Genomic DNA, 14090 nt, shown 5'->3' on the forward strand with positions numbered 1-14090 from the left:
CCTGATAAAGTCACCCTATCTAAAGAGACAAACCTTTGGTGGAAAATGTATTGGTCAAAAAGATTACAACCTGAGACAAAGAATGTACGAAAACCTTTCCGTTTCAAAAACGGTGATAAAGTTCGGATTACATACATAAGAAATCCTTTTACCAGGGAACACGATGAGAAATGGAGCGGAGAATATCTCAAAGCATATTACATGGTGGGCTTCCATTTTATCGACTTATTGATTTTCAAGACGAAGAAATTTCAGGAACCTTCTACCAATTAGAAGTGCAGAAAGTGGATGTTCGGGAAGACGATATATGGAAAGTTGAAAACATCCTCAAAACAAAAGGCAAAGGACCCAACAAGCAATATTATGTTAAATGGTTACACTGGCCAAAGAAATTCAACTCTTGGATTAAAGCTCGCGATTTATCTGATATTTGAGAGAGTTAACTATCCCGAAAAGACTAACTTCAAGTCTCGACAGTTTACACTCCTGCACGAAATAAAGCATACTGTTGGCCCTTTCGTGAGGTTAGAGATACTGTTGAGTGATATGCAACTCTTTGACCCATGTCTGTCTGAATTGACGGGGATATTAAATATTGTACAAATTATTGTTGTTATCATTATTAGTGTGGTACCGAGAAGCAGAAACTTAAAAAAAAAAAAAATAAAATAGGAATACAATCACACAAAAGGAGAATCATATTGGATAATTCCTTGCTCATATTTTTATGGATTAAACCTTGAATCGATACACACAAACACACACACACACAAACATACAAAAACGCTAACAATGATACACACCGGTGCATCGTTTATCAATAAAACCTATTGAAAGTTACAACACGCTATCGATATTGATTGAACAATTATATTATAAAATTCGAGATTAAATACCTTTCAAAATTTCACCACAGAAATAGTTAGATGTAAAATACTATTTTGTTCCATTAATGTAACGATTTGATTCTAAAAGACCAACACGATGATCATGTTTACAATTTCAAATATGGCGGATATATTGACAAGGTCGCTACGTACAATAATGGACAAGTTTAAACACGCTTTCAATATTGATTTTATAATCATGTTATCACAGCTTAATCGTCTTTAGCCGTAGGTGAATAGATATTATTTAATACCAGAGACATATAATACAATATATATATATATGTGTATGTCTCTGTTAATACACACTTAGATGGGGTTTTCCGATATCTATTTAAAATAGACTGGGAATTTTCACTTCTTTGTGGAGGTTAACTTAACCATCGTTAATAGCTTGATAACTTTGATTAAGTAATTAATGTTAATAAGTTACAAATAGAAATGTGCAGATTACCGTAATTAATCATCTCATGATTAGTGATGTAACACTATATCGTGACGTCATTTATTAGGGAGGTTAACTCTGGGAGGTTAACCTCACTCCCATAGGGTTTGCATTACCTCGGAGTCGTTTGAATGCCCACTTCCCCCACTACTCCGAGTTATGGGGTTTTATTTATTAAAAAAGGAGGATTTTCTGGTTTTCGGACAATAACTCAAAAATGCTTTCAGCCGTTTTTCGTGAAAATGTGGTGAATTCTTTATATCTATTGATGTAAGCTCCCTTTCGATTTTATAAATTTCCGATTTAACGTTTCCGAGTTATGGGTTTTAATTCGTTAAGAAAAGGATGATTTTCCAGTTTATGGACAATAACTCAAAAATGCATTCAGCAGTTCTCAAAACTTTCGGTGAATTGATTAAATCTGTTGTCTTTCGCTCCCTTTCCATTTTATATATTTTAGATTTTACGTTTCCGTGTTATGGAATTTTATTCATAAAAAAGGGATCATTTTCCAGTTTCGAACAATATCTTTAAATTGCTTTGAACAGTTTTCATTAAAATTTTGGTTTCTGATTTATATCTATTAAGATAACCTCCCTTTAGTTTTTCATAAATTTCTGATATGAAATAGAAGTAATTGAACTTTATTCTTTAAAACCGTGACGGGCGTACCATGCGCTCATGACACAGCTATTAATTTTTCTTCATTTCAATTTTTTTTCGAAAATTTTTCCATACATTGTAGAATCTTTGTCTGGAAAATCTTGACGATCCACCTTGACAATTTGATAATGACAAAGTCGTTTGAAAATGAAAATAAAATATTTTATTTTGTCGTTAAATTGAGAAAGGAATTTCATTAAAATTTTAATGGGTTACTAAGTAATCATTTTTAAATATGTGCATACCTGAACATTTCCCGCCCAAATGTGTGTAAACGTGATTAGCATAATTACAGTATATAAGTAACGTAAGTGTATTTAAAACTATTTTGCTTTATTTTTACAAATGAATTGCGTGTTTTATATGAATGATGTTTTTTTTAAAGATACATTTGATATACAATAGAATGCCATTTTACCGGATAAATATAGACTCGAGACTTGTCATCATGGGAATGTAAACTAATGGATGCTTCGTTTACGTTCGAATTAGTTCGTGTCTATGTCAAAATGTAAGAAAGCTCTCATATATTCTTAAATAAATAAGGCCGGAGAATATATAGGTGATTTTTTAAGGACTAGACCCATATATATAGTCATCTGGATTTCTGCAAGCCTGCAGTGACACAATGTATATTGAAGATTGATGTGTTCAAGTACGCATTCATTTTCGGTCAGATTTATATACACCGTGTAGGGAAAGTGCCATGATCTCTTTAAAAAAAAGTATGGAGAATTAGTATGACAACTATCCATCAGTTACTAAATTGGAGTGGATGTAAACAACAACTATGAGTCACTGTACGGCCTTAAATAATGAACAAATGACATACCGTATAGTAAACTATGAATTGTGAAACGAGAAAACCAACTGCCTAATTATTCTATAAAAGATAAATAAAAAACAAATCAGTCTAAATATTCATCTCACTTTTTTTATTAATTGTAACATTATTTAAACAGTATGCATTTGGTTCGTCCAAAGAGCTTAAACAGCAAAACTGTTGATTTATATATAAAGCCTCTTATATTTAAATACGTGAGGATCTAGATGTATAAAAAGTGACGTAAATAAATATCAAAAACCGATTAATGTCAGATTTGCCTAAGGTATTGTGGATTCATTTATGTTCGTCAGTACTAATTTTCTTGAATTGAAGAAAAATGGATATTTAGTTTTGCAGTTTTGTCAAAAAATGCACGTTAACTTCAGACAATTAGTTTTTCATAAAATATTTAAAATAGTGGTTTACTTCTCCCACGAAATCCATGCAAGAGATGTGGTTTAACTGTAAATAAGGCAATTATCAATCAGTTCAAAGGACGTGGATATAGACATCGTACGCCCTCTCAAAGGACAAAAGCTAACTGTAAAGTTAGTTATATAAGGCCTTGACTTTACAAATGTAAACAGCTCATCAGAGAAATCTATGTTCTGGAAAACAACTGTCATATTCCTAACTTGGTACAGGCATTTTCTTTTGTAGAAAATGGTAGATTTTATAGCTAACTAGACCTCTCAGTCGTACAACAGTCGCATAGAATTCCATTATATTGACAATAATGTGTGAGCAAACCAAACAGACATCATAGATAACAATGCAACAAATTGGGGTACAGTAATCGACATTGTGTTATAATCTTAATCACTAAAAACAAACAACTGTCAACATAGAAAAACAAACTGTCTATTTTTTCTTTGAATTCTAGTTATGGAGAATATATTAATAAAACCGACTTAAGAATAAGAAGAGTTCAGCAAGCTAAGGAGAAGCACATATCTCGTTCCAATATAAATGCCGACAATTGGTTCAAAAAGCCTATCTCCAAATTCAGAAAATATTTTGTCAATAAGGAACTCACAACCTTATCTTTTAAAACAGCTATACGGATATAACTGTACATACATCTTGAACACTACATAGACATACATGTACCTAATGATATGTATAAAGGAATAATTCATATATTATTTGCATATTAGGGAATACGTTTATATGATTGGTCGAGAGGTCTCCCGGTAGTGGTTCTTGACGTTGTTTATTTTTCGATAGACAACGTTGACCGAACTACTTTTTGTAACCAATATAAACAAAATGACGGTGACGTTGAAATATTATTTTTTTCTGTGCGTTCATCGTTAAATTCAATAATAAACAAAACATTCATTTGAATGATTATAAGACATTTTTGTAGTTTATTTTTCATCAGATAGCAAATTTCATACAGTACATTTTTGTTGCGTTAACCAAAAATTGAATTCATGCGCCAGGCCAATTCAATGACACAAATATACAATTTACGTGCGATAAATGTTAGGAGTGGGGAAATTAAATTCCCTTTCCCCTATTTAAAAGAATTATAAGGATTAAACGCCTTATTAAAGGAATTTATTGGTGTAAAAACTGGACCAAGTCACTCAAAAACATATCATAAAAGTCATAATACATCATGTTTTGTCGTTTATAGGTAGTCTATATGGTTCTTTGACAATTGGATGTGATTTGATAGTGACAGGTGGAACTATTTACTGGCAGAAATATGAAAATCAAAATATTATACCCGATAACAGAAGTAAATATAGTGGAATACACGCTGCCAGTCTGACAATATTCTATTTGCAGTACAACGATGATGGCCGCTACAGATGTGAATTATTTAGTTGGGGTAACTTGTATTCCTATGGAAATTACACACAGATTACTGTTTATGGTAAGTCAAACAGAAATACAAAAAATGTTATAATTCTTTTTTTTTCGAAATATTTTTTAAAGTTATAAGCTAAATAATTATTGTTTTATGTTTTAATTTTTCATGTTAGTCTTAAAATATTTTGTCAGGTAAGCCGCAGGTAACAATATCTCATCCATTATATGCTGTTGAAATCGGAGGAAGTATCACATTTTACTGCAGTATTCAAAGTAACCCAGCAGTTAGTGAGTTATGGTGGACTGATAACCAAGCCCAAGTTATCATTGACGCACAAAGATACAGTGGTGGAAACAAGCAAAACCCTAATCTTACCATTATAAGTGTGAAGGATTCCGATCGTGGTGTATATACATGTAATGCAAAGAATACATTCGGTACAGCGGAGGCAAATACCACGCTAATCTCTGGAAGTGGGTATATTTTTTTTAATTTATCATTGAAATAATGCAGTGATAAAAGGGTTGATGTGTTTGAGTCTTTGATTTTGCAATTTTGTTATTTTACTTTTTTATCATTGTTTGACTATCGTTCCATAATTAGACATTGTGGCACACAATCTAGTTCTTATTTATGCAGCGACAGGGGACTTATCGCTATGGCGTAGCAATCTCGTATATATTCATCTCAAATTAAAATTTATTATAACTAAGCTTTAGGTCTGTGACCAATAAGATATTACATTATTAATCTAAGAGAATAATTTAACATTATCGAAACTGGTTGCATTGTTGCAATTAATGAACCTAACACTATTTGTACAACTTTGCCCCCAGTAGAAATATACAAAAAAACAGTACATTAACGGTTGATACACGGACAGGTTTTAATGATCCGCGTTTATATCATTCAGTAAAGTATTTGAAATTAAAAACCTTGATCATGTAAAATAAGTTGAATCAAAGTAAAATAGGAGGAAATGTATGCGTTGTTTTGAAGCTAAACACTGCTATATCATTAAATATAAGTGTGACGGTCAAAAATAAAACTGATTATTGTGAAGTCGATTTGATAGCATTTTATTTTACTAGAGATACCTGAATAAACAGGAACAATTCAATCGAATTAACAATAATCCTACTGTGTATAGAAACAGTAAATCGTCAGTTGTTTTTTTTTCAGAAAGGTTATAATACGAAACTATGGAATCCGATGTATCTAACGTGTTTCACTATTTATCATTATTTTATAGATATATCTCAGGCAACCATATTGAAGGACTATTATGTCGCCATAGAAGGACAAAATATAACTCTAGAATGTCGCATAAAGACCGACCAGTCAAATAAAGATCTATACTGGTTGAAAGGCACAAAAAATCAGAGGCTTTATCGGACTGACAAATATAGTGAGAGCACACTAAGTAAACCGTCTCTGACTGTTAAGAATATAAAGAAGATTGATGCCGGAAATTACACATGTAAATTGGTAAATACATTTGGAACTTCTGAGGACGTTGTTGAATTGAAAGTTCTTTGTAAGTAAACAGAATGAAACATATTAAGTCACATTGAGCTTCCCCAAATAAGAAAATATTCGTACTGTAACAATCCAAAGTCTGCTAATAATTGGTCGAAAAAATAACTACGGGAAACCGTTTTAGATAAAAATTGCCAAATCGACTTTTTTGGTCCATTGCGTGTGAAAAAAACAATTGTTAAAGCTTGCTTATTCTTATTTTAAAAGGAAAGTCCCTAAGAAAAATGGCAAAATCAAAAGCTCAAACATATCAAACGAATTGATAACAACTGTCATATCCTGACTTTGTACAGGCATTTTCTTATGTTATTTTCATTTAATTTGTTTATCATTGTAAAGCTGTGACGACACTCGACCAGCACTTGCAGATGAAATACTTGTGAGTCGAGACAATAGAAAGTAACTCTTTTGCGCGTTTAGTAGACAACATCGAAGGTTTGTTTCTATATATAGCTAACCGCAAACATCAAAAATTATTTCGGACCCACAGTTTAAATAAAGGCAACAGTAGTTTGCGAAATACTAAGGCTTTTCTACCTCATGAATAAATTACCTTAGCTGTATTTCACAATTTTTTTGGGAATGTTTGGTCCTCAATGCTCTTCAACTTCGTGCTTTATTTGGCCTATTTAACTTTTTTTGATTCGAGCATGACTGATGAGTCTTTGGTAGACGAAACGCGCGTCTGGCGCAAATACAAAATTTCAGTTCTGGTATCTATGATGAGTTTATTTGTTAACGCTGTCCAATAGTCATAAATCAATTAAGCGAAAACAAATCCGGGTCACAAACCAAAACCGAGAGAAATTCCTCAACTATAAGAGGAAAACAACGGAACAACATTATCACTGACCTGCAAAAACAACAAACGCCAACATACATAGATATGGACCATTTGAAAACAACTGTCATATTGCTGACTTGGTTCAGGATATTTTAAGTAAAAAATGTGGGTTAAACCTTGTTTAATAGCTAGCCAAACCCCCCGTTTATATAACAATGTTAAAAACACCGCTAAAATGACAACATAGCGTGACAGAAGTACAGCGCAAATAAAGGCAAGAACACTCAGGACATAGAAATACATAAATAAATGATATAAAAGTACATGACAAGAATAACCACAGAATAACAATGGACACCTCCCATGAATGTACGACATTACACGAGGACACCACAATAAAATTATAAACTGTGCGTCACACACAAAAAAAAATGACTTATTTTTTTTTACTACAGGTTAATTTTTAAAATTGAATATGTAATTGGTATTGGGTTTGTTATCGTATTTGTATGTATTTTCTAACCATGACAAAAATATTTAAATGGAATTGTGTTTGTAATGGTGTAATTACTTGCATTTTCTAACCATGTAGCTTTTTTCCTTCTAAATCAAAACTGTGCATATAGTTGATTTAAACTAAAAATCATATAAACGAGATAACCGATTAATTATCTCAACTTTTACATACATATAGAAAATAAAAATAGAATTAAAACCACAAACAAAGAGACATACCACAATATCAAATCAGACTTACAAAAGACTTAAACATCATAACTAAATTCATGAATGTTGGATGTATAAATACCGAGACACGTCATACATGCCATAAAGCAAATTAATGCTAATTCACACGGCAAAACAGTCATGTTCGGTAAAAGGTCACGTTAAGAACTTGGCATACCAGACGACGTAGTTGGTAAACCACAGTATGAGACGTGGTACAAATAGTGTTATTTTGTATAAATATACATGAATTCTTTAATTATTTTATTGGATATGTTATCAAAATGTAGAGTCGTATTGGTTTACGATTTTAAGAGAGATTATCATAGTTCTACAGAATAATAATAACAACGTTAACGATACTCTATGTCCTTTAAAAGAATTAAAACACCTTGTACATTTTAAAGCTCTAGAGTATTACGACCAAAGTAATCGTAGCCTTATCTATTTTCCGTTGACGACTTTGGAACCATTGCAATACATAGAATTAAATTCATTAAAAGTATTACTACTAATCAAAATGTAGATATAAATCACCTTACGAAGACCTTTTCACTATATAATCGAGTGCGACTTGTACCGACACCAAAGCCAGATATTGATTATAAGGAGGTCATTCACCTTGATTTTGTTTATTATTTTGAAATGATGATTTTACTCACCAAGAGAATTTTGAAGATTAACACACAGCTTGTGTTTTATGGTATGTAATAGCTAAGGTCTAAACCTGTTTCTCAATTATTGTGTATATCATTTATCAACAAAACTGAACTCCGAGGAAAATTCAAAACGGAAAGTCCATAATCAAAAGCTCAAACACATCAAACGAATGGATAACAACTGTCATATTCCTGACTTGGTACAGGCATTTTCTAATGTAGAAAATATGATTAAACCTGGTTTTATAGCTAACTAAAGCTCTTACTTGTATGACAGTCGCATACAATTCCATTATATTGACAACGATGTGCGAAAATGTTTTTCGCTTAATCATTTATAAAGTTATGTTTATTATGTTTGCTGTCGTGTGATACGTGTAAGACAATTGTTACGTTATCACAAAATATGCATCAATTGAATCATAACTTCAAACTTATTATGGATACCATTGAGGACTACGCCAGAGCATGGGCTAAACGGGAAGAAGTTGACCTGGACACTTTGTCAGAATGGGTCAAAACAATCAGGTCTCTGATCAAACGTCGCATTCATAAGTTGAAAAACTGTGTGAATGATCGACCAAAGTCCGTTTTCAGAGACAAAGAGGCTGTGAAATGTCTATAATCTCTTCACGATAAGTATATTGTTGTTCCTGCGAACAAAGCTTCAAATAATATTGTCTTTGTATGTAAATCTTACTACTACGAGTGTCTTGTAAAAGAATTAGAAATACATGAGCACTCAGGTAATCCCACATACAAAAACATATCATTTGGCAAGTATGAGATTTTGGCGAATCATAAGTCCTTCATGTCTTCAATGAATATTACATTGAAAAACAAATCAGAGGACTTACCTTGTTTGTATTGGATACCTAAGCGTCACAAAATTCCATACAAACAACGGTACATTGCCGGCTCATCTGCATGTTCGACTAAAGAATTGTCCATTAGATTGACAAAAATTCTGTCCGCAGTGAAAGAGGGTCTTCAGAAATACTGTGAAACTGTTTACTCGCGTAGTGGTATTAACCATATATGGATTCTAAAAAAAACACTTAAGAACTTGGATAATTTTAAATCTCGATCTTTTTCTGAAATTTGTTCTATCAAAACTTTTGATTTTTCAACCCTATATACCACCATTCCCCGTGTGAAATTGAAAAATCGTATAAAAGAAATAATCCACAATGCTTTCCAACATAAAAATGGTAGCATACGCTATAAATTTATTACTTTGGGATACCATACGGCATATTTTGTTTAAAGTGAACAAAAAGGTAAAACATGCTACAAAGAGGAACAAGTGATCAGTATGCTGGAGTTTCTTATTGACAACATATTTGTTGAATTTTGAGGAAGACTTTTTCAACAAATTTTTGGCATTCCTATGGGAATGAACTGTGCGCCTCTCCTTGCCGACCTCTTCTTGTTTTCATATGAATCGGAGTTCCTTCAGACACTTGTCAAAAACAAGGATATCAAAGAAGCCAGGTCATTTGATTTCACATTCAGATATATTGATGATGTTCTTTCCATTAACAATCCACACTTTTCTGATTGGGTTCCATTGATATATTCTTCAGAACTAAAAAATTAAAGAAACAACAGACACGGCTTCCTCCGCTTCATTTTTAGACTTTTACCTCGAATTTGAAATAATGATCATCTCAGTACCAGAATCTATGACAAACGAGACTATTTTTATTTTGAAATTATCAATTTCCCCCACCTAAGTAGCAATATACCAACGTCACCTGAATATGGGATATACATTTCCAAACTTATTCGGTATTCAAGAGCATGCAGGAACTAATCAGACTTTGTAAAACCTCACCTGTCCAGTGTCTGAGCAGAAAGTTGATGAACCAGGGGTATGTCAAAGAATGTCTCGTCCTTTTTCTAAAAAAGTTCATCGGAAGGTATCAAGATCTTGTTGATAAATTTTCCATATCAACTTTACAAATAGTACACGATGGTCTTGAAGTATAGATTCTGGGTACTGACGTTTTTTGTCATCTTCACAACGTGTTATAGTATTCTTTTATTTGTCTTTATGAATATTATTTTTACTGTTTAGTCTGTTTTTGGTGGTATCCATTTGACGTTGCTCTGTACTTCTACATCCCGCTTTTGTGTTATTGTTCTATGATAATTTGTGTATTCTTGTCTTTCATTTTTGCTAATATGCTTTGTCTATATACCTTTTTGTGTTTCTTTTTAACATTTGACGTGGCTTTGTATTTATACATCCCGTCATTGTGTTATTTTTCTATGATAATTTTTGTATTCTTGTCTTTCATTTTTGCTTATATGCTTTGTCTCTATGCTTTTTTGTACTTCTTTGATACATATGACGTGGCTCTGTACTTTTACATCACGTCATTGTGTTATTGTTAAAATGTTTGTTTACATATTTGTTTGTTTTATAGTGATTAAGATAATAACACAATGTTGATTGCTTTTCCCCTATTTTTAACATTTTCCCCTATTATGTCTGTTTGTTTTGTTCACACATCGTTGTCAATATAATGGATTTTTATGCCACTGTCATACAAGTGACAGGTTTAGCTAGCTATAAAACCAGGTTTAATCCACCATTTTCTATCTAAGAAAATGCCTGTATCAAGTCAGGAATATGACATTTGTTGTCCATTCCTTTGATGTGTTTGAGCTTTTAATTTTGCCATTTTCCGTTCTGGATTCTCCTCGAAGTTCAGTATTTTTGTGATTTTACCTTTTATTTAACACGCATTTTCGGCATATTTGACAAATTTAAAAATGTGCGATCACGAATTTTCAAATTAAATTCGAAATAGCAAATCTGTTGAATAAGTTATCACAGAATTTCATAATTTGTGACCACGGATTAAATTTGTCAGCAAGACAAATTCGTGCTGACAAATCTAATCCGTGGTCACAAATTATGAAATTCTGTGATAACTTATTCAACAGATTTGCTATTTCGAATTTAATTCGTATACATGATGGTTTATAAGAATGCGTTCACATTTTATTGAAAATATGTCAAACTTAAATGCTTTAATAGATTAGATCAAATAACGTTTGAGTTGTTTCGAAAATAGTGCTTTCTTTATACAAATAAGAAGATGTGGTATGATTGCCAATGAGACAACTATCCACCAAAGTTCAAACGAAGTGGATATACATTGCAAGCAATTATTGGCAACCGTACGCCCTTCAAAAATCTGAAAACCTATACCGTATGGTCGGCTATAAAAGGCCCCGACAAGAATATGAAACAACTCAATTGAGAAAACAAATGACCTAATTTGTAACAAAACAATTTACGAAATACAAATATGACAGAAAAGAACAAACGACAACCACTGAACTACAGGCTCTTGACTTGGGACAAGCACGTACAGAATATGGCAGGGTTAAACATGTTTGTGGGCGTTCAACCCTCCCCCTAATCTGGGATTGTGGTGTAACAGTGCAACATAAGAACAAACTATAAAATCAATTGAAAAAGGCTTTACTCATTAGATGGATACAAATATATCTAACAAAATCACCGAGTGGACGTGGACGTGTACTTATACATTCAAAAAACAAAAAGACACTAAATACATGTCTGAGAGTACTTGCAGTTACTGGCAGCTAGTTCACAGCCAATAACAATAATGGATTTAGTTTAAAAACGTCATTTACAGTTAGAGAAAAACATGAGCTTGTGCAATGCCAAACTATAGTTATCGACTGTCACAGATTGTAGTACCATGAAAGTACATATGTGTAATATTTAGTATGGTTTTAATTTACTGATAACAAAATCGATATGTATACCAATAAAAACAATAGTTTTGATTTAGAAGAAACACCGACATAGCTAGATAATACTATTAATTTAACTTATTACTTCCACATTTTATATAAATTAGTACTGTAATTTTCATTGTTATTAATAAATGTTATATGAGTATTATAAACCAAATCTTGAATTCTATCCTAATTCTATCCTATTTTTTGGGAAATTTCAGAAATTCAAATGTGACGTCACTTTTTTTGCGTTGATCTCTTTGGCTAACTCGGCTGTGAATTTTTATGTGCTGGTTTATGGTGTTTTATGTATCCGTTTTTATTCTGTAGTTGGTCACCACTTCGGTACCCGGTGTTATCATGTATATCTATTATATAGTCATTTTTATAAATTTACTGTTTGCTAAAGTATGAATTATTCTAAATACTAATGATTTTCTTATCCCAGACATATAACCTTAGCCGTATTTGGCACAACTTTTTTGAACTTTTGGTCCTCAATGCTCGTCAACTTTGTACTTGTTTTGGCTTTCGAACGTTTTTAATCTGAGCGTCACTGGTTAGTCTTGTGTGGACGAAACGCGCGTATTGCGTATTAAATTTTAAACCTGGTACCTCTTGTTAGCTATTATTCGTATGTTTCTCTGTCCTATATGTTCTCCCATTTATTTGTGTTGTAGTCCTGTCATGTAATGTTGTCATTTTAATGTTATATTTAACATTGTCATAAAAGCGGGAGGTTTTGCTAGCCACAAAACGTCCTGTACCAAGTCAGGAAAATGGCCATTGTTATATTATAGTTCTTTTCTGTGTGTGTTACATTTTAATGTTGTGTTTCTGTTGTGTCGTAGTTCTCTTATATTTGATGTGTTTCCCTCAGTTTTAGTTTGTAACCCAGATTTGTATTTTTCTCAATCGATTTATGAATTTCGAACAGCGGTATACTACTGTTGCTTTTATTTACCCGGATCGTACATCACCGTAAAATTTATGATGGCCTAATCCGTTTGAAATAAGTTTTCTACAAGTACAGCTAAACTTGCATTTATGATAGAATTTAGTAAAGGTTTTTATACGTATAGTTTGGTACATATTTCAGCTGTATACGTTCAAGATCCAATAAACCTGAATATAAGGGCAAATGAAACAGTAACGTTACCATGTGTAGCTACTGGTGGTAATCGTGTAGCATGGCGACGAAATAATCAAGAGATTGTTACAACCAGTAGTATGGAATATAGTGGAGGTACTGTGAATACTCCACCGCTAACAATCTCAAAACTAAGCAGGTACCACTCGGGGAACTATACATGTGAAACATCTTACGACCTTGTTAAAGTCACCAGCAAGAAAGCTATTCAACTGTATGTGAAAGGTAATGTAGTTCATCTTAAGAAAAGTTGTTTTCGTTCTAAATGTTTAGTAAGAACGTTTGTTTACAGGGTTTACAGAATTTGGATTACAATAGACAATTAATGACAAGCACCTGTTTCTATCAATGGTTAGGCCGATTATCGCTTCATTATAGCGGTAGGTGTCTGAAGAAGGTGACGCCCGTCTACCCTACGGACATCTATTGTTACCTTTAACTTAATGTAGAGTAATCCCTACATGTACCTCATATTAATCGTTTTATTGAATAACTTCCTATAGCACTACACATGTTTTTACCCTTTCGGTTTCTACTTTATAGTTATCTAACTATTATTCACAGAGAATGTCATCAGAGTTATCATATACATTTTTAATAGACCATTTTCATATTACCTACTTTTGACTCCGGAATTTATATTTTTTCGACAGTTTACCTTCTCTGCGGTTGGCCATCCTGGTACTCGGTCAAGCAAGAGCAACGTAAATAAGTAAATTCAAGATTTTAATCGATACAATTTTGTGGGAAAGCAGTAAACTACCCCACCCCCCCCCCCCACCCCACCCCACACCCCCCCCCCCCCC

General features: G+C 32.7%; 1 protein-coding gene across 2 annotated transcripts in view; it reads left to right on the forward strand.

Moving 5' to 3' along the window:
* The window catches only part of LOC127705438 (receptor-type tyrosine-protein phosphatase mu-like), a 145123-nt gene that overhangs the window by 107566 nt on the left and 23467 nt on the right, over positions 1–14090 (forward strand). For both annotated transcript variants that reach the window (XM_052209753.1, XM_052209754.1), the window contains 4 exons: positions 4464–4706; positions 4835–5116; positions 5896–6180; positions 13234–13509. In XM_052209753.1, the coding sequence (XP_052065713.1) occupies positions 4464–4706; positions 4835–5116; positions 5896–6180; positions 13234–13509 (1086 nt within the window). The remainder of the gene's footprint in view (positions 1–4463; positions 4707–4834; positions 5117–5895; positions 6181–13233; positions 13510–14090) is intronic.

Source organism: Mytilus californianus, unplaced genomic scaffold (genome assembly GCF_021869535.1).
Source record: "Mytilus californianus isolate M0D057914Y unplaced genomic scaffold, xbMytCali1.0.p SCAF_6, whole genome shotgun sequence".
NCBI lineage: Eukaryota > Metazoa > Mollusca > Bivalvia > Mytilida > Mytilidae > Mytilus > Mytilus californianus.